Source organism: Grampus griseus (assembly GCF_964374135.1).
Source record: "Grampus griseus genome assembly, chromosome: 2".
Classification (NCBI taxonomy): Eukaryota; Metazoa; Chordata; class Mammalia; order Artiodactyla; family Delphinidae; genus Grampus; species Grampus griseus.
Genome location: NC_139018.1, coordinates 149486743 through 149511534, shown reverse-complemented (window position 1 = coordinate 149511534; position 24792 = coordinate 149486743). Strand labels below are relative to the sequence as shown.

The window sequence follows — 24792 nt, the reverse complement described above, 5'->3', positions numbered from 1 at the left end:
GCCCCACCCACCTTCAGACCAGTACTAGCTTTGGGACACCCCAGAAGCTGCAGCCAGCTGTGTCAGGAACTGGCCCAATCCACCAGCAGGCTGACACTGGATCTGGGAACCCTGCAAACACACACCCCAGAACCTGGCTCTGCCCACCAGTGAGCCAGCACTAGCCCCGAGACCACCCAGGGTTCCACAACCAGCTGCCTTGTGACCTGACCCCTCCAACCGTAGCTGGCAGCCTGGGCATAAAGCAGGGGCTCACAACCAACCAGACCAGGGGCCGACCATACCTACAAGACTGCCCTCAGCAGTCAGCTCACCAAAACAGAAGGAGCCACATAGCTCACATAGGGGACACCCCTAAAGCATACAGCTCTGGTGACCAGAGGCAAGTGTGCAGCTGGGAAGTATAGGACATCTCCTGCAAAAGGCAACTTCTCCAAGATCAGGAAATGTAACCAACCTACCAAATGCACAGAAATGAAAACTGAAAATTAGGCAAAATTAGGTGATAGAGGACCATGTGGAAGGAATAAGATGAAAACCCCAGGAGAAAAACTAAGTGAAGTAGAGATCGGCAATCTATCCGATAGAGAGTTTAAGGTAATGATCATAAAGATGATCAAAGAACTCGGGTAAGAACTGATGAACAGAGCAAGGAATTTCACGTTTTTAACAAGGAGTTCGAAAATATAAAGAAAAACCAAACACAGGTGAAGAATACAACCAAAATGAAAAATACACTAAGAGGAATCATCAGTAGATTGAGGCAGGGGACTGAATCAGCTAGGTGAAGACATAGTAAGAATTGGGGTGCCTGGGGTGCAGGAGGGGGGACACAGCAGTAGGGGAACATGGGGTACAGGAGGGGAGATACAGAAGTTTGCGGCCTAGAGTGCAGGAGGGATACTCAGAAGTGGGGGGACATGGGGTGCAGGTGGGGAGACTCAGAAGGGGTACATGGCATACAGGAGGGGAGACAGAAATGGGGGACAACGGGTGCAGGAGGGGAGTCTCAGTAGTGGGAGGACATGGGGTGCAGCAGGGGAGTCTCAGAAGTGGGCGTGACATTGGGTGCAGGAGTGAAGACTCAGTAGTGGTGAGACATGGGGTACAGGACGGGTGACTCAGAAGCTGGAAGACATGGGGTGCAGGAGGGGTACTCAGTACTGGGCGGACAAGGGGTGAAGGTGGGGTGACTCATAACTGGGGGGATATGGGGTGCAGGAGGGGAGACAGAAGTGGGGGGACAACGGGGGCAGGAGGTGAGCCTCAGAATTAGGAGGACGGGATAGAAGGGGAGATTCGGAAGTGGGGTGCCTGCGGTGGAGGGTGGACACAGCAGTGGGGGAACATGGAGTACAGGAGGGGAGCCTCAGAAGTGGGGGGACATGGGGTGCAGGAGAGACTCAGAAGTGGGAGGACATGGGGTGCAGGCGGACTCAGAAGTGTGGGGCCAGGGGTACACGAGGGGAGACTCAGAAGTGGGGGGAAATGGGGTGCAGGAGTTGGACCCAGCATTAGGCGGAAATGGGGTGCAGGAGGGGAGACTCAGAAGTGGGGGGACATGGGGTGCAGGAGGGGAGACTCAGAGGTGGGGGGCCTGGGTTTCAGGAGGGACCCAGCATTGGGAGAACATGGGGTGCGGGCGGGGAGACTCAGAATTGGGGGACCTGGTTTGAGGGAGGGGGACCCAGCAGTGGGGGGTATGGAGTGCAGGATGGGAGACTCAGAATTGGGGCACCTCGTGTGCATGAGGGCGGACCTAGAAGTGGGGGTTCTTGGGGTGCAGGAGGGGAGACTTAGTGGGGGGACATGGGGTGCAGGAGGGGAGACTCAGAAGTTGAGGCACATGGGGTGCAGTACGGGAGACTCAGAGTGTGGCTCCTGGGGTGCTGGATGTGGGACCCAGCAGTGGGGGGACATGGAGTGCAGGAAGGGAGACTTAGAAGTGAGGGGACATGAGGTGCAGGAGGGGAGACTTAGACGTGGGGGGCCTGAGGTACAGGAGGTGGAACGCAGCGGTGGTGGGCTATGGAGTGCAGGAGGGGGTCCCAGTAGTGAGAGAACATGGGTGCAGGAGGGGAGACTGAGAAGCGGGGGACCTGCTTTGCAGGAGGGGTGACCCAGCAGTGGGGGGACATGGAGTGCAGGAGGGGTGACTCAGAAGTGGGGGCCTGGGGTGCAGGCGGGGGGACTCAGCAGTGGGGGGCTATGGGGTGCAGGAGGGGGGACCTAGAAGTTTGGCGACATGGGGTGCAGGAGGGGGGACTCAGCAGTTCGGGGATCCAGCAGTGGGGGGACATGGGGTGCATGGGGGAGACTCAGAATTGGGGGCCTCGGGGTGCAGGCTCAGGCAAGGCCTCAGGACCAGGCACACCACTGTGCCAAGCAGGCGGGCAGCAGAGCGGGGCCTGGCGGCGCTGGGACAGGGCTGGAGAAACAACCTGTCCCTTCTTGGCATCTGGGAGGAGGTGAGGGCCACCACTGGGGGTGGGCGCCTGGGGAGAGCTTAGGGGCTGGGCCAGTGCGCTGGGTCCCACATCAGAGACGCAGTGCCAGCTGCCACAGCTCTGAAGGCAGAGCGTGGGAAGCCCCCTCCCCTCGGGGCCCTGTGAATCTCACACCGAGCAGCGCTGGGTGCCCTGAGCCCCGAGTTGGTTGGGATCCCAGTGAAACTGTTGGGCTCAGGTGTCAGAGAAGCGGGCCTTCTCAAGCACAGGTCTGGGGTCCAGATCCCCTGCCTCAGTGTTAGTCAAAGTGGCTCATTAGTGAGCCGGGTCCCTGAAGCCACAGCTCCAAACACAGCCCGATGCGCAGCAGAACGTGCGCCCGATGGGCGTCTGCCCCGTCCGTCTTCATTCCTCCCGCCTAAAACCACCTTGGGGTGCCTTCTGCAGGAAAATTCACAGGCAGGATGGATCCAGGCCTCCCGGAGGGCTGTGCTCTCTGCCCACCCCCTACTCCTCCCCCCATCCATTCCCTAGAGTCCCAAACAGGCCGAGTTTCAGGGGGCTGCAGCCCAAGGACGCGAGGATGGGGCACCCGCGGTGGGTTAGTCCAGGGAGTGGCCGGGAGGAAGGTGAGGGGCTCCAGGGGGTTGCTCACCTGCCTCTTGCTCCCTCCACCGGGCCTGGCTCCCACACCCCACACGGACCCTCCTCCGCCCAGCGCAGCTCAGGACCACTGCAGGGCCGCCGGATCCGGACGTGAGCCCCACAGTTAGACGGACTCCTGGGCTGTGTGAACCCCCCCCGGGATACTCTGGGTCAGGGGGCGCACGACGTAGGGGGTGGACAGGGGCGCCGGCACCTTGAAATCTGACGGCGGTTCTACACCTGCAGGTACTCTCCACCCTCTGGTCACCATCGCTCCCCTGCTTTTCCTCTGATCTCCAAGAAAACGGGAGGGACACTGGGGGCCCGGGGAAAACCCTGTCCAGGACGCGAGCCCGAGGTCCTGGGGCCGACGCTGAGCCACCCACACCGACGTAATTCAGGGCCACCAGCAGAGCTGTAGCCACAGCCACCTCCCGGGGCCCGGGCAGCCCCGAGGTCGCTTCAGCTGCGGTTCTGAAGGGGACGAGTGAGCTGGTTCTAGGAGTAGATGCGATGCACAGCCTCACCCTGTGGAGTCCCTAAAAACCTGCCCTGAGGCATTAACTCTGCCCCAGAGATGCCGTGACCTTAGAGACATTAAATCACCTGGGGATGTTTCGGGTGACATGTCTGTAAGCTCAGCACACAGGCTGACAAGGAGGTGACATGAGGACAGTGGTTAAGGGTCCAGAGGATGTGACAGCTGACCACATGAGGCCACCTCGGGGTCCTCACCCTAGGCCCTGGGGACATTCTGGCCACCTCAGGCCCCTCCCCCAGCACGGTCCTGCCTGCTGCCCCACTTCTTGCAAGTGTCCGGCCCAGCCGAGGCCCGAACCCAGGCCTCCTAAGAGACTCAGCCTCACTGTGGCTTAACACACACAACCCTGGGAGAAACCCAGCGACTTCAACACGCCAGCCCGGCCTTCTGTCACCCCAGCTCCAGGATCCACTGAGCAGGCCTGGGGAGGGGCAGGCCCCCTGACCATCCTTCATGAACCAGAACAAGACACCCTACTTAGGCCCTCAGAGCATCACTTCCACCTACCTTGTAAGGACAGCCCTGGCCCAGTCACGGACAGGCATTGCCCACTTTACAACTGTGAGCCTGGCTCCGAGAAACTTGAATGAATAAAATCCTGAACGTAAAGGGTCGCGTAATAATCTCAAAACCCCTCGAAGGGAAGCAGGATGGATCATTTGGAATTTTCCCTGGACTTATTCTGGTTTTCAAATTTTCAACAACACACGTAAGAAATCTTTATCACCTGGAAAAATCATGCTTTGTAGCAAAGTGGCCTGGAATTATAAAGTGGGAGAATCCCGTCCTGCCTGAGGGCGCGTGAAACATCACAGGGTGGTAGCACCGACCTCGGTCAGGACCCACCAACGACCACTCCCAGGGTCCCTGCCACCCCAAGGGGGTCTAGTTAGGTGACAACTAGGAAATGAACTTCCGTTGCTCTACTGCAAGCGTGGAGTGAGCAGATTCAGATCCAGCTATGCAGGAGAAGCAGCGACACAGTGATGACATTCATTTTGCGACAGACATGACCTTTCAACTCAGAGCTTGAGCATCGATCAGGAGCTGAATTAGTCCCACAGCAGCGAAAGCACAGATGGTGTCACTGGGGAGGCACAAGCAGCGGCAGGCAAGCGGGCAGGGACGTGGGTCAGGAGGTCCAGCGTGGGGACACAGGCGACACTGGAGGGCTTTTCAGTAAAGAAACTGCGGAAAGTTTAAGAGGCTCAGGAAAGCAAGAAACAAGCATTGTTTACAAGGTAAATTCTATCCAATAGAGAATTCTATCCAAAAAGCTTTTCTTTTATCTACCAGCACTATAGAGACAGATTTGATGCCATGGGTTTAAGGAAAAATGCTTAGAAAAACAGTCACAAGATCTACGTCTTGCAAGGAAAATAAAATGTTAGAATTTACTGAAAAATTTTAGATGCCGAATTTTTTGAAAAAAGGGAGTGATGCATTCTGTGTTAGATACTGACCTTCAAACTCCAATGTGATTTCCCAAGCGTGATTTACAAATACAATGATTAAGAGGTATTTCTGTGTTTTGTTATGGCCATTTGGCTAAAAAAAAAAAACAAAAAAAAAACCCCACATTCAAATAACATCAATATTATTTTAGATGTGCTTTATCGTCCCAGTCCACAAAGGGGAAGATGAGGATGAGGCTATCGGCCGAAACCAAAAATAATACGATTGTTTAAAAGAGGATTCAGGTCAATGAATAAAATTATAAAATCTTTAGTCCAGCTTCTACCCTCGAATATCAAAGCACGGGCCAGTGGACCCAGGATTTATCACAATAATGTGTTTTAGGCTTTTGGTAAATTTAGCTCAGCCAAAAAAAAAAACAGGCATTTAAATGAATATCCACGTCACTGTGACCCAAAACTACCTGCACTACAGATGATGTCACCCTGGCCGTGGCACAGGAAAACGGTGGCAAAAGATCTTTGGAAGCCGAATCGGTGATTGTCAGACTTTTTTTTTTTTTTTTTTTGGCTGCATCAGCATGTGGGATCTTAGCTCCCCACCAGGGATCGAACCCACGTTCCCTGCATTGGAAGCGCAGAGTCTTAACCACTGGACCTTTTTTTTTTCTTTTTTTTTAACTTTTCAGCAAACCACCCTAGTGCCCTGGTTCTGCCTCGAGTGCACAGGTAGATAAAAGCGGGCCAGGCGCCCTGGGTTAGTGTCCGCGGCACCTGCTCTGCTGTCAGCACTCACGTCGGTGATGGTGTTGAGGGCGGTGTCTGCCCCGATGCTGAAATCGGAGCCGGGCACGTTGTTGGAGACGGTGGCGGGAACCATGACCATGGGGACGCAGAACTCCTTGTGCTTCTCCCGGGCGGCCGACAGCTCCAACAGTCCCAGGTAGGCCTGCAGGTGGGTGTGTGCGGTTGTGGGGATGGGACAGGGGTGGGGAGGGAAATGCATCGCCATCACGGGCAGCGCTGCACCCAAGGTGAGGCTGCGGGCATCGTCCCGTTGGGGTGAGACTAAGCCGCTCACGGGTGAGAGTCTGACTGTTTGAGGCTCTCACATTTTCTTTAAAGGAAACAGAAAGGTCATCATGGGACTGATCTTGGGGGGGGGGCTGAATATCAAAAATGAAGGTGGACAGTCCAACATGTAGTTAAAAGATAATGATCTGGCCCCATCACTGCCCTCCTCTCTGAATAGCCAATGGGCTTCCAGTTCAAGAGAGAAGGTCATCTCTACAGACTCGACAGAGGTGAGAACTCCCTGAGCGGACAGACCCCAGACATGGAGTCAAGCTTTCGCTTCTCGATCGAGTCTCTTTACATAGCTGGGCCAGTGTCTGTCCCCGAGTGCTGCCACCCCTCATTCTCTGCATCACCATTACTGAGTGGCCGCTGAGCCCGAGGCTGCATGACCCCCGGTCACACCGAGGGACAGACGGCACAATGTTTACAGGAGCCGGCACGGAGTCCCCATTCAAACCAACAGCGCTAGCCAGCCAGCAGGGGAGCAGAATGTACCTCGAATCCACCGATGATCAAGAGCGCGTTGATGCCATGGGTGTGCATCTGAGCAGCAATGTCCTCCAGGTACTTCCCGGGGAGGGTGCTGGGGACGGTTCAAGGGAGGAGTGGTCAGGCAGGACCCCCTTGGTGCCCCACCCTCCGAGGCTGAGCTGCACGGCACTGAGCGGCAGGGGGATGTCCGCTCCCTCGTCCACGCTGCTGGTGGACAGAGGGGCTGGGGAATCACACGCGGCAGAGCGGCCAGCAGTCAGGTCTCAAAAGAGGGTCTTTTCAAAAGAAAAGGGGAAGAAACTTTGCAGCTGTCCAACACCTGGATCTCAAAGAACCCTGCTGCCTGGTTAGGAAAAAAAATGAACCACAAAAGCTTTCAAGTGTTCACAACGATAATTGGATGGAAACTTCCAGTTTTTGAGTCACGTACAGAGTACATGTACCCTACCCCATCTAAGCTCATTTAAAGTCACCTCCACGCACACCTGCTCATGTCGTCCCGTTTTACCACCTGTTCAAACACGGTCGGCAAGTGGAAGAGACAAACAATAGTCAGCCGTGCCCCATCCTGAGACCAGCACCCACCCCGATCTCTCCCTTGTGCTGTCTGGAGTATCAGGGATTTATAGTTGGGGTGGATGTAGAGAAGTCATAGGGCCTGGGTGGCCAGGGCACATGAGTGGTCATGATGTCGACTACAGGGTCCCTCCCAGCGTCCGAGCACCGTGAGAATACACTGCCAGCTGGCCCCCCCAGCCACCCCAGAGCAGCCCCGGGGTGGGGCTCGTGAAGCCGACTGTGCTGAGGCATTACAGTTGGCTGGAAGGGGCCTAGGAGGCAGCCGGTAGGGCCCTGGCTCCTAACTGGAGCTCTGCTGTCAGAACACCATCCCCCGAGGGCGCTGGGGGGTGACGGGACCAAAAGAGCTTTGGAGAACTAGGCCAGCTCCACAGATTCCTGGGTGACGCGGGCACCCAGCTTTACAGCAGGACAGAGGCTGGGACGACTCCCCTGGACAACAAACAGGCTGACACTCATATGGAGTGCAACACTCGTTAGGCTTAAGTACCAACTACTTCCTTTCCTCATTAAAATGTGCCACTTAATGATGGCTGCACCTGAGGCCAGAGAAGAAACAGCTTCGTATTAAATCAGCGCCTCGGGAACACACCCCATCCCCGGCTGTGCCCGAGAACAGAAGCGGCTGCACTTCAGAAACGTGTGGTTCTGTGTGGAGCCCCCCAGGTCCTCCCTCCGGCTGTGGGGACCTGGCGGCTCAGGCCTGCAGTCCCCAAGCCACTGAGCCAACATCAATCCTGTCTACACAGCAAGGTCGCCGCAGCTCAGACATCCCTGTCTGCATCACCTCAAGCGAGATGAGGGGTTTCTGCCACCATTGGGTTCTTCCAATCAATGGAAACAAGGAATTATCAGAGGAAGCCATTCCCAGGTCCCCTGCTTTGTCTCTTTTTCAGGCCACATCTCATCAACTCCCCATAACACAACCCAGGTCCCTCCCGGACCGGAGCCAGGACGTGAACCAATTCCTCCTGGGTTCCTTTATGGGAACTTAAAGCAGCAGCATCTGCACCAGCTGCTCCCCGCAAGAACATTCAGGTCAGAATCAAGACAGGAGAATTACCGTTTTGTCCCAAGAATGGAGCCGCCTTGGCCGGTCCAACCGCCGACATCTGCCCAGCCAAATTCCTTTACCTAATGTGCAAACAGAAAGAAACAGCTGTAGCGAAAAAGAAAAAGGAATTAGAGAGCTTTAAAAACAGCTCAGATGTCTGCACCTCTGACAGGCTTTGTGTCTGTAAGGATTTGAGAAATGTTAGGAAACGGCTTTCATTTCAAGGCTGAATGAGCTGCAGCCTGAACCAGATTCTAAGGCTCAACAATTAGGAACACGGACAGGCAAAGCCCCCCGCATGTAGGAAGGACCCTGCATCTTATTCCCCGCCATGCCTATCAGAGGCATGCTTTAGTTAGCCAAATCCCACCATTGCGAAGTAAAAGAAAAATTAATATTACAGTTTTCTTAATTAAACTAAGATTAAAAAAATGCTTCTTAAAAATTGAGAACCACCTACGAGCACCAATAAATGCCCACTAGGTGTTTGCACAACACCCCACAGCCATAACAGCAAAACGCTTTCCTTTCCCCCACACACACACACTCGGGGCGGCCACAGTTTGGAATATCACCGGCCTCCAAACACGCATCTTCGCCCAGGTCTCCTGAAGACCCTGCACGGGGTGCCACCTGCTCACTGGGCACCTCCCACTCCATCCAAGTCCCAGCGCCTCTCAGATCTCCCATGTCCGTCAGTTGCAACTCATTCCTGCCTCCTTTCTTCACACCTGTGCATACTTAGTACTAGAGCAAATCTTATTGGCCAGGCCTTCAATGCACCCAGACCATGGAAGACTTCCCACGGACTCTGCCATCACCAGATTGGACCAAGCCGCCCGCAACCTGCCTGGGCTATTGCAGATAGTCCCCCAAGTACTCTCCTGCTTCCCTACTCCTGCCTCTTATGGAAACCTGTCAGAATGCACCACGCCCCTGCTCCAAACCCTCCTGTCTTTTCAAAGCAAAGGCCAGACCCCTTAGGATCACCTACAAACCATCTGGCCCTCTCCTCCTTTTCCCTCACCCCCTTCCTCCTTCCCCCTCGCAGTCACGTGAGCCCCTCCCGCCCCACCCCCCAACAGCTCAGGGCCTTTGCACCGCCCGCCCTGCCTGGGACCAAGATCCGGTGTCCCGGAGGGCACTTGCTCAGCCCTTCACACGTTGGTCTGGGGTCACCTCCCAGCATCACTGGCTGGAGGGCCTCAGTGAAGATGCCCATGGCACTCCAACCTCCTCCCCTGCGTTTTTTTAGCCCCAGTCACGTTCTGATATGCTGGAGAGTTCACTCCACTGATTTTTACCTCTGTCATCTCCCTCCCTGAGATGCAGGGAGTCTTGTCTGCGTTCTTCACCAGTTTGGTTCCACAGCCTAAGAACTCAGTAAGTAGCTGCTGAGTCACTGGGTGAATAAACACAGCCGCCCCCTTATCTGCAGGGAGTATGTTCCAAGACCCCCAGCGATGCTGGAACCCTACATATCCACCTTTCCCTATACATACACGCCTAGGATAAAATTTAATTTATAAACAGGCGCAGTAAGAGAATATCCAAATTGCCAGCATCACCCGTCTTGCACTTTGGGGACATTATTAAGTAAAGTAAGGATCACCTGAACTTAAGCACTGCCATACCACGAGGGTTGATCTGATCACCAAGTGACTAACGGGCAGATACCCTGGACGAGAGGACGATTCATGTCCCGGGAGGACAGAGCTGACAGTTGGAGATTTCATCACGCTACTCACGACGACACGTAATTTAAAACTTACAGACTGTCTATTCTGGAATTTTCCATTTAATATTCCTGGACCACAGGTAACAAACCGCAGAACTGAAACCTCGGATGAGAGGGAACCAGGAAACACCCGGCTAAGAGCGTAGCGTCTGTAGCCTCCCCACGTGTTTAGCACCCTGCATCCTATGACCTTGGTCTTGTGAATTAAGTCTCGGTGCCCCAGCTTTCTCATTAGGAAAATGGGGTAATATCTTAGATTTTTGAGAGATTTAAATGGGTTAACACAGTAAGTAAATCGCGGAGGAGCAGTAAGTGTATTCAGTAAGCACTCAAGCAGCTAATCTCTTCCCTAGGTTTTTATCGGAGTGGGTGCTCAGCGCGCTGGCCTTGTGCATCACCCACGGCATCCCACGCACACCTCACTGCTGCCTCGTGCGCACGTGCTCCCCTTTCCACCTAATGCCCCGGTCCTCGGACCCCAGAGAGGCCCTCCCTACCACCTTTGAGAAATCCGGAATCTGCCTTCTCAGCAAGGACCTCCCTCGCCAGGCGCCCCCGGGACTCACCTGGCCTTTGGCGAAGCCCTCAAAGCCGTCGTACACAGCGAACACCTTGTGTCCGTCGGAGATGCCCACGCGCACGGCCGCGCGCACGGCCGCGTTCATGCCGGCGGCGGGCGCACCCACGTTCACGATGCCCACATTGCAGTTGCTCTGTAAGTCGGAGGGGGGGCGTGTGGGTGTGTGCGGGTCGCAGCAGATACGGCTCGCACCGCTGCACCCTGGAGCCGGAGCGTATGGGCTGAGCGCGGGGCCCAGGCGCCGGAACTGAAAAGCCTAATCACCCAGGTGGGGAGGGGGCAGGAGGAAAGGGTCGACGGGGCGCGGTATGGTCTCCTGGGAGCCAAGACCCGAACTGACCAGGGCAGAAGGACACCCAGGCCAGAGTAGGACCCAGGCATTGCCGGAGGCGGGGACGTGGCGCAGCGCAGCGTTTCCTACCTTACGGATCTGGGAGTCTGGCAGCTTGATGGCGAGCCGCTTGTAGGTGTTCAGGTTGTTCTCAAAGCTCCTAGAAGAAAAGGACGGTGTCAGACCAAAGGTTAGAATGTAGACAGAGCAGTATGGGCTCATCTGGGGAGAAGGGGCCTCAGAGGACGCTTGTGCCGGAGGCAGATGGCCCGCAGGTGCCAGCTTTGTGTTCGGGCTCGCAGGGAAGGCAGCCTCAGGTGTTCCCAGTGACTGGAATGGATGTCCTATAAGGGGCTGAGGGGCATGGGGCGTTTAGGATGCAGCAAGTTTCTTTCCCCAAATGCTAGCAGCCACACGCCACTCTCTATCCTAATTTCATCAGCTTCTAAACAACCCCACCCCCATCCCCCCACCCCCACAAAAATAAATTTCTCTGTAATTAGTCACCCGGGCCATTGACCTTTAGGAACAGTGCCTTGACTTCATACTGTCTTAATTTCTGACTTCTTATGTTGATACAGAACAAGCACCGCCTGGAGGTACATTCTAACAACAGGCCTGACGAACAAAGGCTCCCAGTAAAACAGGTTTTTTCCCGGAAGACCCACCTTCCTCGGAGTTGCACAGCGTCCTTAAATCTCCTCTCATCCATCGCCTTTTGTACTTCCTGGGTCTTTAAGGAATTAACGAAAGGAAGAAAGAACATGTCAAGACGGTGCATCCTCAGATCCAGGCTAGGGACCTGGAACCAGCTTGGTCCTTGCATCCGGGTCCCTTCACGTCCAACCTTGTAGCCAGCAGCCTGGGGTCAGCGAGCCTGCACTGCCTGGCTACGGGAGGGAAGCCTAGGCCGCCCACCCAGGCTGCTTCGTAGAAAAGGACGAGGTGGGACCACCGGCCTTGCCAGAGTAAGCGAGGCCTGAAATCTTAGGGATTCCGGCCCATGAGAACGAGGCCAGAAGGAAGCGGATCTCCCAGGCCAGGCTCTGAAAAATCCCCGTTTGACGCTGGTGAGGGAAGAACGAACAGAACCACCCCTGTCCCCAGGGAGCGGAGGACGCAGGTGACGCTGTGGCAGGGGCGGGGGGCCGACTGTCCCGGGGAACAGAGCGCTTTGGGACCAGCACCGCCCCCCCACCTCCACCACCTTCAACCTCAGGATCCCAGGCAAGTCATCCATCACTCTGAGCTTCAGTTTCCTCCTCTGTGTGGTGAGAAAAATGCCCCTACTTCCACTGTCATTGTGGTGGTCAACGCTGCCAGGCCCTTAGGAAGACACCTGGCAAGCAGTGGTCAGTGAGGGGTTGGCTGTGGCCTTGTGAACAGTCTGGCTGAGACGTATAGTCGTTCAAGGACAAGCTAGTGGTACCTACTGGCTGCCTGTCTCAAAACGGACAGAGACACTGGACAGAAGAAATGTGCTCACAATAAGCTGCTGCTCATCATTCCACATTCTGTTCTTTTGAGCCACAGCCTCAGAGTCCACACACGTGCACACACCCTCATACACACATGCACACACATGCACACACACGCACAGACTTCCTCTACTGCCATCGGCTTTCGGAAAGTATGTTTCTGAGGGGTTACTTTCAACAAGTCCTGTGACTTAATTACCTCTCTGTACATGTCATAAAATACATACACCTCAGAGCCACTGGGAAGACCAAATAAAATGAGAGTCGTGAATAGACTTTGCAAAATAAAAAACAGTAACAATTCCTAACGCAACTCCACGGCCGCTGCAGCTACTGGACGGTCAACTGGAAAACCATCCCCTGCTTCCGTGCAGCCACTGGCCTGCGCTCCACACCCAGAGGAGGTGGCGCACGTTGGGGTCCCCCGAGTCGGCCATCCCTGTCACATCACAGGTGTGAGGGCCTCGGGGATGGGAGGGCAGGAGCAGCTGACCCTGGAGAGGCTGAATGGTGCCCTCCCCACCCCGAGAATCTCCCCGCGGTCCCTGCAGAGCCGTCTCCGGCCTCTCTGACCTGCCCACAGGAAGCGCTCGGGCACCCCGAGGACACCCCCTCCGGACAGACTAGACTCGCGGAGGGGGCCCGCGTGCTCGGTGTCATGGGCCCGGGGAGGGGGCCCTGGGTCCCGGGGAAGGCCGTCCGCCTGTGCTGGGGGAGGTACCCGCCCCCGGTCCGCCCTGTGCTGGGCAGGGCCCAGCCCCGCACTCACCATCTGCACGCATTCCATCAGTGGCAGCCGCACCGCCTGGTTCCCGCTCAGCGACACCACGCAGGCCGGGGTCTCGGGGGTGGCCTGGAGGAGGGCGACCACGGCCTCCACCCCCATGCGGCTGGCCTGGTAATGACATCACGATGGTTGGAGCTGGCCCCGGGCCGACCCGGAGACCAGCCCGGCGCCCACAGAGGCTCCCCTCGTTCAGACAGGACCAGCCCTGTTCTCAGCTCCTCCGTCCTCAAGGCCCCCTCGCTTCTCCTGCACCGAGTCCCCGTTAGTTACTCAGAGCCCTTCCCGCTTACTTCTAACCACCTCCAACAACGAGATCAACTCCGCTAGGAACTGGCGCGCTGGGGGGCGGGGTGGTCAGAGGCGTGCGGAGCAGGAAACCGAGAATTGGACTCTGGGTCTCTGTGGTCCCTGGGTCCATTTCTAGAAACCTGCCCGTGGACACCCCCTTTCCACCTTCTGGGTTTGTCCCCCACATTTGGCAGGGTCTCTCAGTGTCTGGGTCACCAGGGGCCTAGGAACCCCCCTCGGTTAGCAGGTCTCCCTATGAGACTACGGGCCGTAGCACCCTAGGGACAAGCCGGCCGGCGCTGTGGGCAGAGATGCCCTTTACCGATGGCTCTACTCAAGATCACCCAGTCTTCGTAGCAGACTGGTCCCTTTGCAATCCCAGAGGTGTTCCTTTCCTTGTGACGATGCCTGACCATTTCCAGCCTCACTTACCAAAATCCTGTCAAAGGCTGAAGGCGTCCCACCTCTCTGCACGTGTCCAAGGATGGTCACCCGAGTGTCATAACCCAGCTGTGTGACCACGAGCTGAGGGGAAACACAGGACATGGCTGGGCACATCAGCTTGTTCTAGGGCTGGGGGCTGGGAGCAGGGGAAGGTCTCTCTCCCCTTCCTACACATCTATGTTGAAGAATGTTCTAGTTTCTAAATTTCACTTCCTGAAAGAATGTTTAACGGCTTGCTGAAATTAATATTTTTTAAAGAATACTTTTATCATCAAATAAAACCTCTGTGCTCCTAACTCGCAAGTGAACATAAGTAACACAATTTTAAAAAAAACACTGTTTCTATAGCTTGTATTTCAAGCATATACTTTGTAAAAATCTAAACATTTCCCTGAAATCACCTTGAATTTGTAAGGTTGTATTTGAAAAGCATGACACAGTAAAATCAAAGCGTCCCCTCAGTCCAGGGCCCAGGTGAACCCAGCCAGTGGCCGGGACAGGCTACCTGCCTTGACTGGCCCTCATTTACTTTATAAAAATGATGGGGCTGGGTCACAGGAATTCCATGGTCCCTTTTGGCTCTAACATTCCACAATCCAATCTCAACTTCAGTTAAGTGGGAAGGAATATCTTTGCCCTGACTGTATTGATTACTTCTGTAAATACTGGCAGATGACTTTCACAGATATTTTGATAATCAGGTGAAAAGCTGGTCAGGGAATACGTAAAAGGCATCAGAGAAACCAACTTGCAAAGTCAAGGTGATGATGTCCTTTGCCCTGATGGGCGGCTTCCACCAGAGCCTGAGTCTGTCTCCCCAGCACTGTGTCCAGAATCTGCCCAGTTACCTGGGCAACCGGGGAGCACAGCAGATCCCTCCTGGGCCAGACAAGCCAGCACCCACCGACCAAGCCCAACAGGACTCGGGCAACAGGATTGCGGGGTCGGCCTCCATGCAGGGTGGAGGAGCAGTGACTAAGGCCAGCCGAGCGGCTTTCTCTGTGAATAAGGCCATGCTCAGCTGATGCTCCAGTGGGAGACGGAACTCTGCTGACCTCCTAGCTCCTGGGCAGCCGCCACCCAGAGCTGGAACCTTCTAACCCCACCCGATTGCATTTCCTCTGTCTCTGTCGGGGGAGCCCGGGGCCTCTGGGAATATTCCCAACAGTATTCCAGAGGCAGGGGCTCACCAGAAGCCAGGAGCTGTATGATTCTGATGCCAATAAAGTTATGAGTCATTACGAAAATATTTTTAATGAACAAGAAGAACAAAAAAACTTTAAATAATAGCGCATGGTTCCAGACTCCCGCCCTGCCCGGGGTGTCTAAATCTCCCGTTTCTAGACAGGCTCGAGGGGTGAGAAGCCTGAGACACTCACCTCCTTGATTTGCTCAGAGGTGATGGCTCTGTTTTGGGTGTCAATGGCTCCTTCGGCCACAATGATGATGTTCAGTCTTTTTTTCCGGGCACGGTTCTAAGGAAACAAAAGATGAAATCCTCAAATGCCTAAACCATTCTTAACGACACAACAGGGGCCTCTGCCCCACCTGAACTGGCCTCTCTCCAGGAAGAAATGGTCACCTGATTTCATAGGTGGTTCTTAAGGACACAGGCAGGTCAAGGTACCCTAGGTAAGCAGGTGGGACAGGACTGCAGACACAGAAGCTGCTGTGACATCACCACAGGCAGAGGCCAGCCCCCGCTGCCTTTGACCCCAACCCACGGACGGTGATGAGCTCCAAGGCTGGGCTCTCCGGGGAGGGGGCTCTCTACTGCAAACCAGGCCCGAGAACTCCCCCGGAAGGCAGAGCTTCCTGCCACCTCACCTCAAGGAGGTTTGCACATAAGACCATACAGTTACAGAAATAATGGGGAATAAAAATCAGTGCTTAGGGCTTCCCTGGTGGCGCAGTGGTTAAGAATCTGCCTGCCAATGCAGGGGACACGGGTTCGAGCCCTGGTCTGGGAAGATCCCACACGCCGCGGAGCAACTAAGCCTGTGAGCCACAACTACTGAGCCTGCGCGTCTGGAGCCTGTGCTCCATAACGGGAGAGGCCGTGACAGTGAGAGGCCCACGCACCGTGATGAAGAGTGGCCTCCACTCACCGCAACTGGAGAAAGCCCTCCCACAGAAACAAAGACCCAACACAGCCAAAAATAAATAAATACATTTATTTTAAAAAAAAATCAGTGCTTAAAAACTGATTTTCGCCTTTGTGATGGGCAGCGCCAGCCCCAGGCCTGGGCAGGAGGGGCACAGAGGGGAATGTGGGCTCAGGCGGGGTCGGAGCCACCCTGCAGGAACAGCCAGGCTGGCAGCATCCAACACTGCGGTCCGCAGTGCTCCCAGGCTCACGGACAGCATCCTGTGATGCCTCAAATCACTCTCAGTGAGTCTGTTCTCCCTCAAGTCCCCAGTCAAGGACCCTCCTCTGGGGGGTGTAAGCTGTGTGGGGCAGTGAGCCCAGAGTGGGCAGCACCTGAGAATGTCAGCCAAGAGGGCTCGGCCCGTCCTGCATCACAAACACACATGCTGTCTTGTTGGTTTATGATAGATGTTAAATTTGCTACACTTTTTTTTTTTATTGGCCATACCGCGTGGCATGCAGGATCTTAGTTCCCCAACCAGGGATCGAACCAGTGCCCCCTGCAGTGAAAGGTCAGAGTCTTAACCACTAGACCACCAGGGAAGTCCCAAAATGTGCTACACTTTGAAGAACTTATTAATCAGAGTACTTTCTAAAAGTTATAAGGATATGCCAACAAGAATGATTATTTTAGCATCACTTGAAAGAGCAAAAATGGAAGTAATGACTGGTCCACAAATATGGAATTGGCCAAATAGCCATACTTCATCCATACAATACAATATTCCAAAGTGGCTAAAAAAAAAATAATGGGGTCGGGGTCATCCCTGGTGGCGCAGTGGTTAAGAATCCGCCTGCCAACGCAGGGGACGTGGGTTCAAGCCCTGGTCCAGGAAGTTCCCACATGCCACGGAGCAACTAAGCCCGTGCGCCACAACTACTGAGCCTGCACTCTAGAGCCCGCGAGCCACAACTACTGAAGCCCATGAGCCACAACTACTGAAGCCCATGAGCTACAACTACTGAAGCCCGCACGCCTAGAGCCCATGCTCCGCAACAAGAGAAGCCACCACAATGAGAAGCCCGCGCACCGCAACGAAGAGTAGCCCCTGCTCGCTGCAACTAGAGAAAGCCCCGGCACAGCAACGAAGACCCAACACAGCCAAAGATAAATAAATAAACTTACAAAAAAATAAAAAAATAATGGGGTCACCTATCCACTCAGGTGGGAAGACAGCCAGCTTGTCTGTGTAGTTCATTGACTGCCTCCTGGTCCCCCACCCGGATGGAGTCACTCATTCACTGAATCCTCACAAAATCTCTAAGGAGCAGCAGCATGACCCCGAGTTACAGCTGAGGAACTTAGGACATGAAGAGGAGGTCGTCTGACCAAACATCATTTGCTCCATGGTTGGCAGAGCCAGGATCCAGCCCTGGGACTTCTGATACCCCTGAGTCCTTTCCAACTTTATACCGAAATGCCCATGATTGGGGGATGCTCTGGGGCTTGCTTCCTGGGCCAATTATCTGGTAAGGTGTTTAGAGAAACTCTCACAGTGCTACACTGATAACCAATAAAAATTAATGACAGGCACTACAACATCGAGTGTTTCCACCCAAGTGAGCTTAAGCCATTAGTCCTAACTCTGCCAATGCTTAAGGGGGAATCCCAACACGTCCTAGCTGACAGGGCACTTTACAATGTCCGAAACTCAAGGAGGTTTGCAGATCAGACCACACAGTTACAGAAATAATGGAGAAACCTAAAAATCAGCCCCACGGCCTCACTGCTGATCTTCTGACCAGCCAGGCGCTTCCTCACAGCCAGGGTGCTTCCGGCTCTCTAAGGGCATTAGACCTTGGCCTGTGTAGTGTCACTGTCAACGAGGGCAGGGACTCGGGAGGAGAAGGGACAGATGCAGGGACAGGCACGTCCCTCAAGTAATGCCCCGTGGAATGGCAATTAAGTGGATGTCCTCAGCGCCACGATGAAGGACCTGCCTAACAGGAGGGCCAGTGCTCGGCTCCTGCAACCAGCCACGTACCTTCCCACACCAGCTGGCCGGCACAGCATGCCGCCCAGGTCCCCAGGTCAGAACCAAGAGATAATGAACTCGTTTGTTACTTCAATGGTCATAGTCATCCCTGGGACGTGCCCCTGGCCTGCTGCAGCCTAGAGCTCCAGCCTCAAAAGGGTGCATGATTCTTCCTAGTAAAAGGACAGCTTTACCAACAGTTTCTTACGGAGGTTCTGGGTCAGCAAAGCTTATTTGATTTGTTGCTGGAATTCCTTTCTTGGAACCCATCACTTTGAAGGCAATGGCCATATCTGAAGAAACGTGGGTCCTGGCTATATGCAATGTTTACGTGTTTGCTGAATGCAACAATAATTAACCTCTGCCATATGTTTACTTTATTGCCTATGGAACAGCGATAAGATGGTTATGAAAATAAGAGAAGGGAAATTCAATACGCTTTGGGATTTCTGTCCCGAATGCTAACCGTTGTTTTCTACGAGGCCTCGCATGCCTTAGTTAGAAGCCTTAACTAGAGGAAATCTGCCCGACACTGATATTCCACGGGGTGAAACACAAGCCCAACCCGCAGACAGAAGGAAGGAAAAGCCTGGCTCAGAGGAGACAGCAGGCCAACCCACAGCAAGGCCAGCATGGTGGGGACCCCACAGCGGAAGGAGCTGTCACCACGTGTGCCACACTGCAAGATGGGGGATTCGGATGGAGTCAACACACAGGTCTCCTGTCCCTGTCACGTGGGGTCAGGGAGGCAGCATGTTCCCCAGACCCTGGACTCTCACATCACCTCTTCTGTTTACAGTTGTAGCTGCTGCTTTGCACGAGAAACACAAAAGCTTCAGCTGTTTTCCCTCGAATCACTCTTTGCAACAGTGGGAGGTGGATGGATGCGTGAGGGGTCGAAGCCCCCAGCAACCAGCCTGAAGCCACTTTGAGCAGAAAGCTGTCACCTGTCTAAAACTCCATCCAAACCGAACATGCTAACAGCCACCGCAAATCACGGCCGGGGCAGCGCAACCAGAATCGCTGGCAGTTAAGAGAGGCGAAACGTGGGTTTACCTCTGAGAGTTTGATGCACATGTTTTCCTGCCAACCTTCTTCTGGTGGAGATTCTGGAAGGAACACCCAGTCGGCCCCACAGGCCAACGCACTCACCAGGGCCAGGTACCTGCACGGAGACAGCAATGACCTCGTGGGGCTGCTCAGGGCACCCTGAGCTCAGGGCCAGCCCCGGCAGACAGGACGCCGCTGGCTCCTCGGGAACCCTTCCTGGCACCTTCATGCAAGGGTGCGGGGCCCCGCAGGGACTGTGCTATCGGTCCTCTCCATCCCCGTCACATCCGCATGTACGTACCCGCAGTGCCTCCCCATGACTTCCAGGACGAAGGTCCTCTGGTGGCTGGAAAAGAGATAAAGGAAACATCCACTTAGCACCACCGGGAAAGCAAACAGAAACGCCTGCTTTGTGTTTCCAGCAGGTACCTGAGCTGCCCCGCAAATGACCCACTTTCTACACAAGCAAATGCTATTGTGAGTGTGTTTCAAGCTCTTTCCAGCAAAGGGGCTGCAGCAGCGAGAAGCACCTCCCGGTTGTGTTTTATAGCAGGTGTGCTTGTGCCAGACACGCTCATGCTACCAGGACACGTGTGTGGTCTTCCCAAGACAACGGCTCTGCTGGGCAGCGTCAGCTGCTTCTCGGGCCACAACCGTGGGCTGGAGACCGCCCGCAGCAAGGCAGGACACGACAGTCACAGAGTCAGGTCCACACCCGGGGACCACAGCCTTTCCACAAATGGGAAACTAATCGCCACCAGTGACCCTGGGAACCCGAAGGGGACATGGTTTTCCACCGGTCGCAGTTCCACTGCGCGTGGCCCTGAGACAGTGGCAAGTGCCTCATCCACGAAATGGAGGCACGTGTTCCATTTCCTCTCTCACGTGGCTTTCGTGAAAGTGCTTCGGAAACCCAAGGGCTCCACAGAAGGCATTATGGTAAAGGTTCTGCCATGAGTCCACAGCACGGGGACAGAAGGTCTCTGCCTCATCTACATGCTGGGAAACCCACAGGTGAGAAGCGGAACAGGTGGGATGCTCGCCCAGCTCTGATGACAGCTGTGCAAACTCGGGGCTTTACTTTCTGTGATTCCTGCAGGAGAGCTTTGGGTGGGACTTTATGTACTGCTTTGTCTTTTTCTTTTTTCTAAATTCTCTCCAATGAACACTTTTTTCTTTTACAATTGGGAAGCAGTGACTTTTGAAAATTGAAAATAAAAAGTAAACCAATACAAAATTGTTTCTAATATCAAATGACAAGGCTTGTGGAACCTTCCAGAGTGGGCACTGAGGTCTCCGCAGCCCATGTCTCAAGCCCAGGGCCGCCTGCCTGCCCGCCCGCCCACCGGGTCCCCATGGCCACCACCTCTGGGCAGTCGTCATGATGGCGTCCACCACCTCGATGATGCGGTGCAGGGCAGAGTCCGTGCCGATAGTCATGTCGGTGCCGCAGAAGTCGTTGTCGATGGAGCCCACCATCCCCACCACGTTGAGGTACCCGTGCTTCTGCACCTCCTCCGTGTTGATCTTGCCTGTGGAGGGACAAGCCGCATGCCCAGGATGACACGGGGAGGGGGGAATGCACGCTTCGACATGGGTTTCCTACCCACTGCATCAGATCTGTACACGACCTGATCCTGCATACTGACGGAGAGAAAAGCCACACAAAGGTGGAGCTGGGGACAAGATAGGAGCAGTCATTTGACACCCAGACAAGAACACCGACCCAGGCGTAAAAATTAAAGGAAGGAAGGATGGCACGCTGCGATCGGTGGATACAATGACTTCTGTCTGGCAACGGCCTTGGAAAACGGCCTGGCTCCGAATAAGACATGTCACCACCCCAGACCTAAGTCTGAAAGAACATTGTACGACTGGTATATTGACTCCTTACAGGCCCATGGGGGCTAATTAGTTGGTAGAGATCTACTTAGCGCTCTCAGGAAAGACCACCGGGGATGGTAGAGCTGCTTAAATGGGACCAGAAAGGTCAAGGTCAAGGGGGAGGCAGCTATCCCTCTCCTGAGTTACCACCCCAGGCGCCTGTCTTACATCAGAGCACGGTGCAGAGACATCGTTAGGTCCTTTGCTGCTGGCGTCTGACAGCCCCTCTCCATTCCCCAAACAGATGTCACAGAACTTGGGGTCATTGCTTTAGCTCAAGTTTATGCTTTTCATAAGGTTGCTATTAGTTCAATTTGCTTCCACTGGCCATATTTTATATTAAAGTGGAATTTTGTAACAACATGTTTAAAAGACAAAAACCACAGAATATATAGGTTTCTTGAAAATCCCTTCCTATGATAAAGGACCATCCAGCAGCAGGTCGTTACCATCTAAATTTAAGTCTTGTAACAACTGATAGAAAGACCCCAGGGGAGCTGGGGGGGGGCAGCCATGGGCGTCTGAGGACAGGTGTGAGCCAGAGCCACACACATGGCTGTTTGGCTTCGCCTCGAGCCTCTGACCCTCCTCTGTAAAGTGGGGATCGATACAAACCCTCTCAGATGGTTGTCACGAGCAGTGCACAAAACCGCCTATGTCAAAAGTGGAGCCATGCCTGGCACGTAGGGTGGCGGAATGAATGTTATTCTTATTACCGTTACTGTCATCATTTGAGACACGAATATAAGTGCTGAGGTGGCGACTGTAAGATCTGCATCGCCACCAGCAGCAAATACCTCTGGGACAGTTAAGCAGGCAGAATGTATGAACTCAAAGCTCTCTGAGGGGATGGGGAGACAGAGCCCTACGAGAGTAATGTGCGTGCAGACAGAGACACACCCTCCCGGGCCAGCTCCTCCAGCAGCCCACTCCACTCCTTCCGGAAGATATTGGCCCCGGTGAGGCTCCCGTCCCCGCCGATCACACACAGGTTGGTGATGCCCAGCTGAAGCAAGTTATGAGCAGCCTTCAAGCGGCCTTCCCGAGAACGGAAGTCCTTGCAACGGGCGCTGCCAATAATGGTCCCTCCCTGGAAAAGAAAGAAAACCGTGTTTATCTATTTCCTCCCATTTGGACAGAAAGATGGACAGATTGGTGCATGTGAGTGCTGATGTAAAACCACAGGACTTTCAAGGCGTAGGTTTCCTTCCTTTTCATCTTTTGAATCGATCAACTGTGAAAGTTTAGAGTTTTCCCATTTTTAGCTCTACCCCAGAATTCAATGGCTAAAGACGCTGCATCATTCCCAAGGGAAACAGAGTAGGGGACGGAAACAAGGATGAACGGCAGCCATCAGCTAAATGCGTGGAGCTGAAGAGTCTGCAAGGTAACAACAGCTGTCCCGTGGGGAAGCTGCTCCAGCACAGGGAGGGCTGGACCCCGCACACTCTCTGAGCCTAAGACGGGCCCAAGGCCGGTCAACAGCCACAGTCAGAGAAGCACTGTGTCCAGCGGCCCCAGGTAATAAGACTCCCCTTCTGTTAGTCAGGGCTCCCCACAAGTGCCAGCAAAGTAGAAATCTGTGAGCCAAAGGGATTTATTTTTGCATGAGATCTGCCCCACCCCTCCCTGCCCACACCCCTTTTTCAAGCTTAAATCTTAGCTGGATTATCCAAACTTCTGGGAGAGAGAAATCATGATTTTTCATACTTTGTTTTTCAAAAGCAAAGGATCCCTAGTTGTATATAGAAAAATTCAGGATGCCTTTACACAAACCCTGCACACACTGATAAAACTTCAGTTTCTGCATGAACTTCCAAGTGCACGCCTGCTTCATAAAGCAAGGTGCCCATCAGCAGAAGTGATCCTGGGTTAATGATGACGGTCAGTGTGACAGGGGTGACGTCAGGACCTGGCACAGCACCGGGAAGCCTGGGTAGAAGGTGCAGGGTGCAGAGCAAAGATAAGCCAGTCCTCTGGACTTTGATTTGACCAAGAGCGATTAGAGGGTCACATAATTTCTATCAACGGGAAGTCAGCAACCCATAAACATTGAGGAGATAACATGGACAGGGCCCCAGGAATGAAACCCAAGACCGAGTGGGTTGCAAAGAAGTGGACACCAGTCTCGCTTTCTCTCTCCCTCCCTCCCTCCCTCTCTCTCTCACTCTCACTCTCTCACTCTCACACACTCTCACTCACTCACTCACTCACACACACACACACACACCCCAACCATACTTGTATTTCGTATCTTTCTTCACAATCACCACAGTAGAGTGGAAATGCTCTCCTCACACGTGGGTTTCCTGTCTGGAATTCAGATGACAATGTCCTGACTTTTTGCAAATATTACTCTATCTAAGTATCCATGGTTGTCCAACTTTCCTTCAGCCTCTTCCCAGGAGTAGTAGAGCAAAAAGCCTTAAGTGCAGACTTAAGAGTCTGTGACGGCATTTCAACTCACACCCCACTAGCATCCGCCCCCACCCCCCCAGCTTTACTGAGATGCAATTGACATACAACATTTGTAAGTTTAAGGTGCACACTGTGATGATTTGATACATGGATACATGTATATATTGTGAAATGATGACCACCATAAGATTAGTTAATACCTCTATCAATCCACATAGCTACCTTTCTGTGGCGAGAACCTTCGAATATATAATACAGCATGGTTATATTTTTAAAGGTATAGAACATGATAACTCAATATTGGTGCACATTGTGACATGATCACCATGATCAAACTAATTAACACCTCCATCACCTCATCTGGTTACCTGTGTGTGTGTGTATGTGTGTGTTGAGAACATTAGTCTCTTAGCAACTTGCAAGTATATAATACGGTAGTGTTAACTACAGTCACCACACTGTACATTAGATCCAGAACTTATTCATCTTATAACTGGAAGCTTGTGTCCTTTGACCAGCACTTCTGCAACCCCCTCAGTCCCTGGCAATCACCATTCTACTCTGTTTCTCTTGAGATTGCCTTTTTTAGATCTATGTATCAGTGAGATCATGCAGGGTTTGTCTCTCTGTGTCTGGCTTGTTTCATGTAACATAATGTCCTCAATGTTGTCCTACATTGCTGGACTTCCTCTTTTACGGCCTAATAATATTCCGTTTATATCTATATACCATATTTTTTCATCCCTTCTTCTGTTGTACTAGCACCTTCAGAGGGAATGGGACCGATCTCTTTTCTTTCAATTAAAAAAATACTCAACATGAGTCACACATGAATACATACATTTCAAAAGATCAAATCGCAAGAGCTTTTCATGAAATGCATTCCTTCCATGTAATCTCTTTATTTCTCAACTGACTTGGAGTCTTCACTAAGCTACATTGTTCCAGGAATTTATTACGCATGAAATATTCAGGCAAGAGGTTCCTTTAAGTTCCACGTGAGCAACTGTTTCGCCTGAAGTGGTGATTACTTCATCCTTGTGCACACCAAGGAAATCAGCCCTGTCTGTGTCAGGGCAGAACAGGGATGCTGTGTTCCCATTAAATCCACAGCCCCTGGAGGCTGCCAGTCGGGATCTCTCCCATGCTTTGTCACACTGATGCCAAATGACTCCCAAAACCCAACAGGCAAGGAGATTTGCCACTAAACACACAGCGCCAACACACCAGAACCGCCTCAACGTTAATCTGCTCTAAAAAGATACCAGATCTCCCCCTTCAAGTGCCACTAGCCATCCCATGTAACTTTTTCTTGCAAGGATAATTCCTTAGTGTGCATGACGTAGAGCTTCTTAAAAAATTTAATTAAATGGCAAATTAAGAATGTTATCTTTCCATGTGAGTAGCTAAGAATGATGC

General features: G+C 53.4%; 1 protein-coding gene across 1 annotated transcript in view; it reads right to left on the bottom strand.

The window, feature by feature from the left end:
• Positions 1–24792, bottom strand: part of PFKP (phosphofructokinase, platelet) — an 83388-nt gene that overhangs the window by 26851 nt on the left and 31745 nt on the right. Inside the window, exons 4-16 of the mRNA XM_082648821.1 lie at positions 21856–22045; positions 20438–20603; positions 19373–19417; positions 19078–19186; positions 15276–15371; positions 13885–13977; positions 13147–13272; positions 11568–11632; positions 10990–11059; positions 10555–10701; positions 8260–8330; positions 6621–6708; positions 5845–5997 (exon numbers count right to left, since the gene is read on the bottom strand). Of these exons, the coding sequence (XP_082504947.1) occupies positions 5845–5997; positions 6621–6708; positions 8260–8330; positions 10555–10701; positions 10990–11059; positions 11568–11632; positions 13147–13272; positions 13885–13977; positions 15276–15371; positions 19078–19186; positions 19373–19417; positions 20438–20603; positions 21856–22045 (1419 nt within the window). The remainder of the gene's footprint in view (positions 1–5844; positions 5998–6620; positions 6709–8259; positions 8331–10554; positions 10702–10989; positions 11060–11567; positions 11633–13146; positions 13273–13884; positions 13978–15275; positions 15372–19077; positions 19187–19372; positions 19418–20437; positions 20604–21855; positions 22046–24792) is intronic.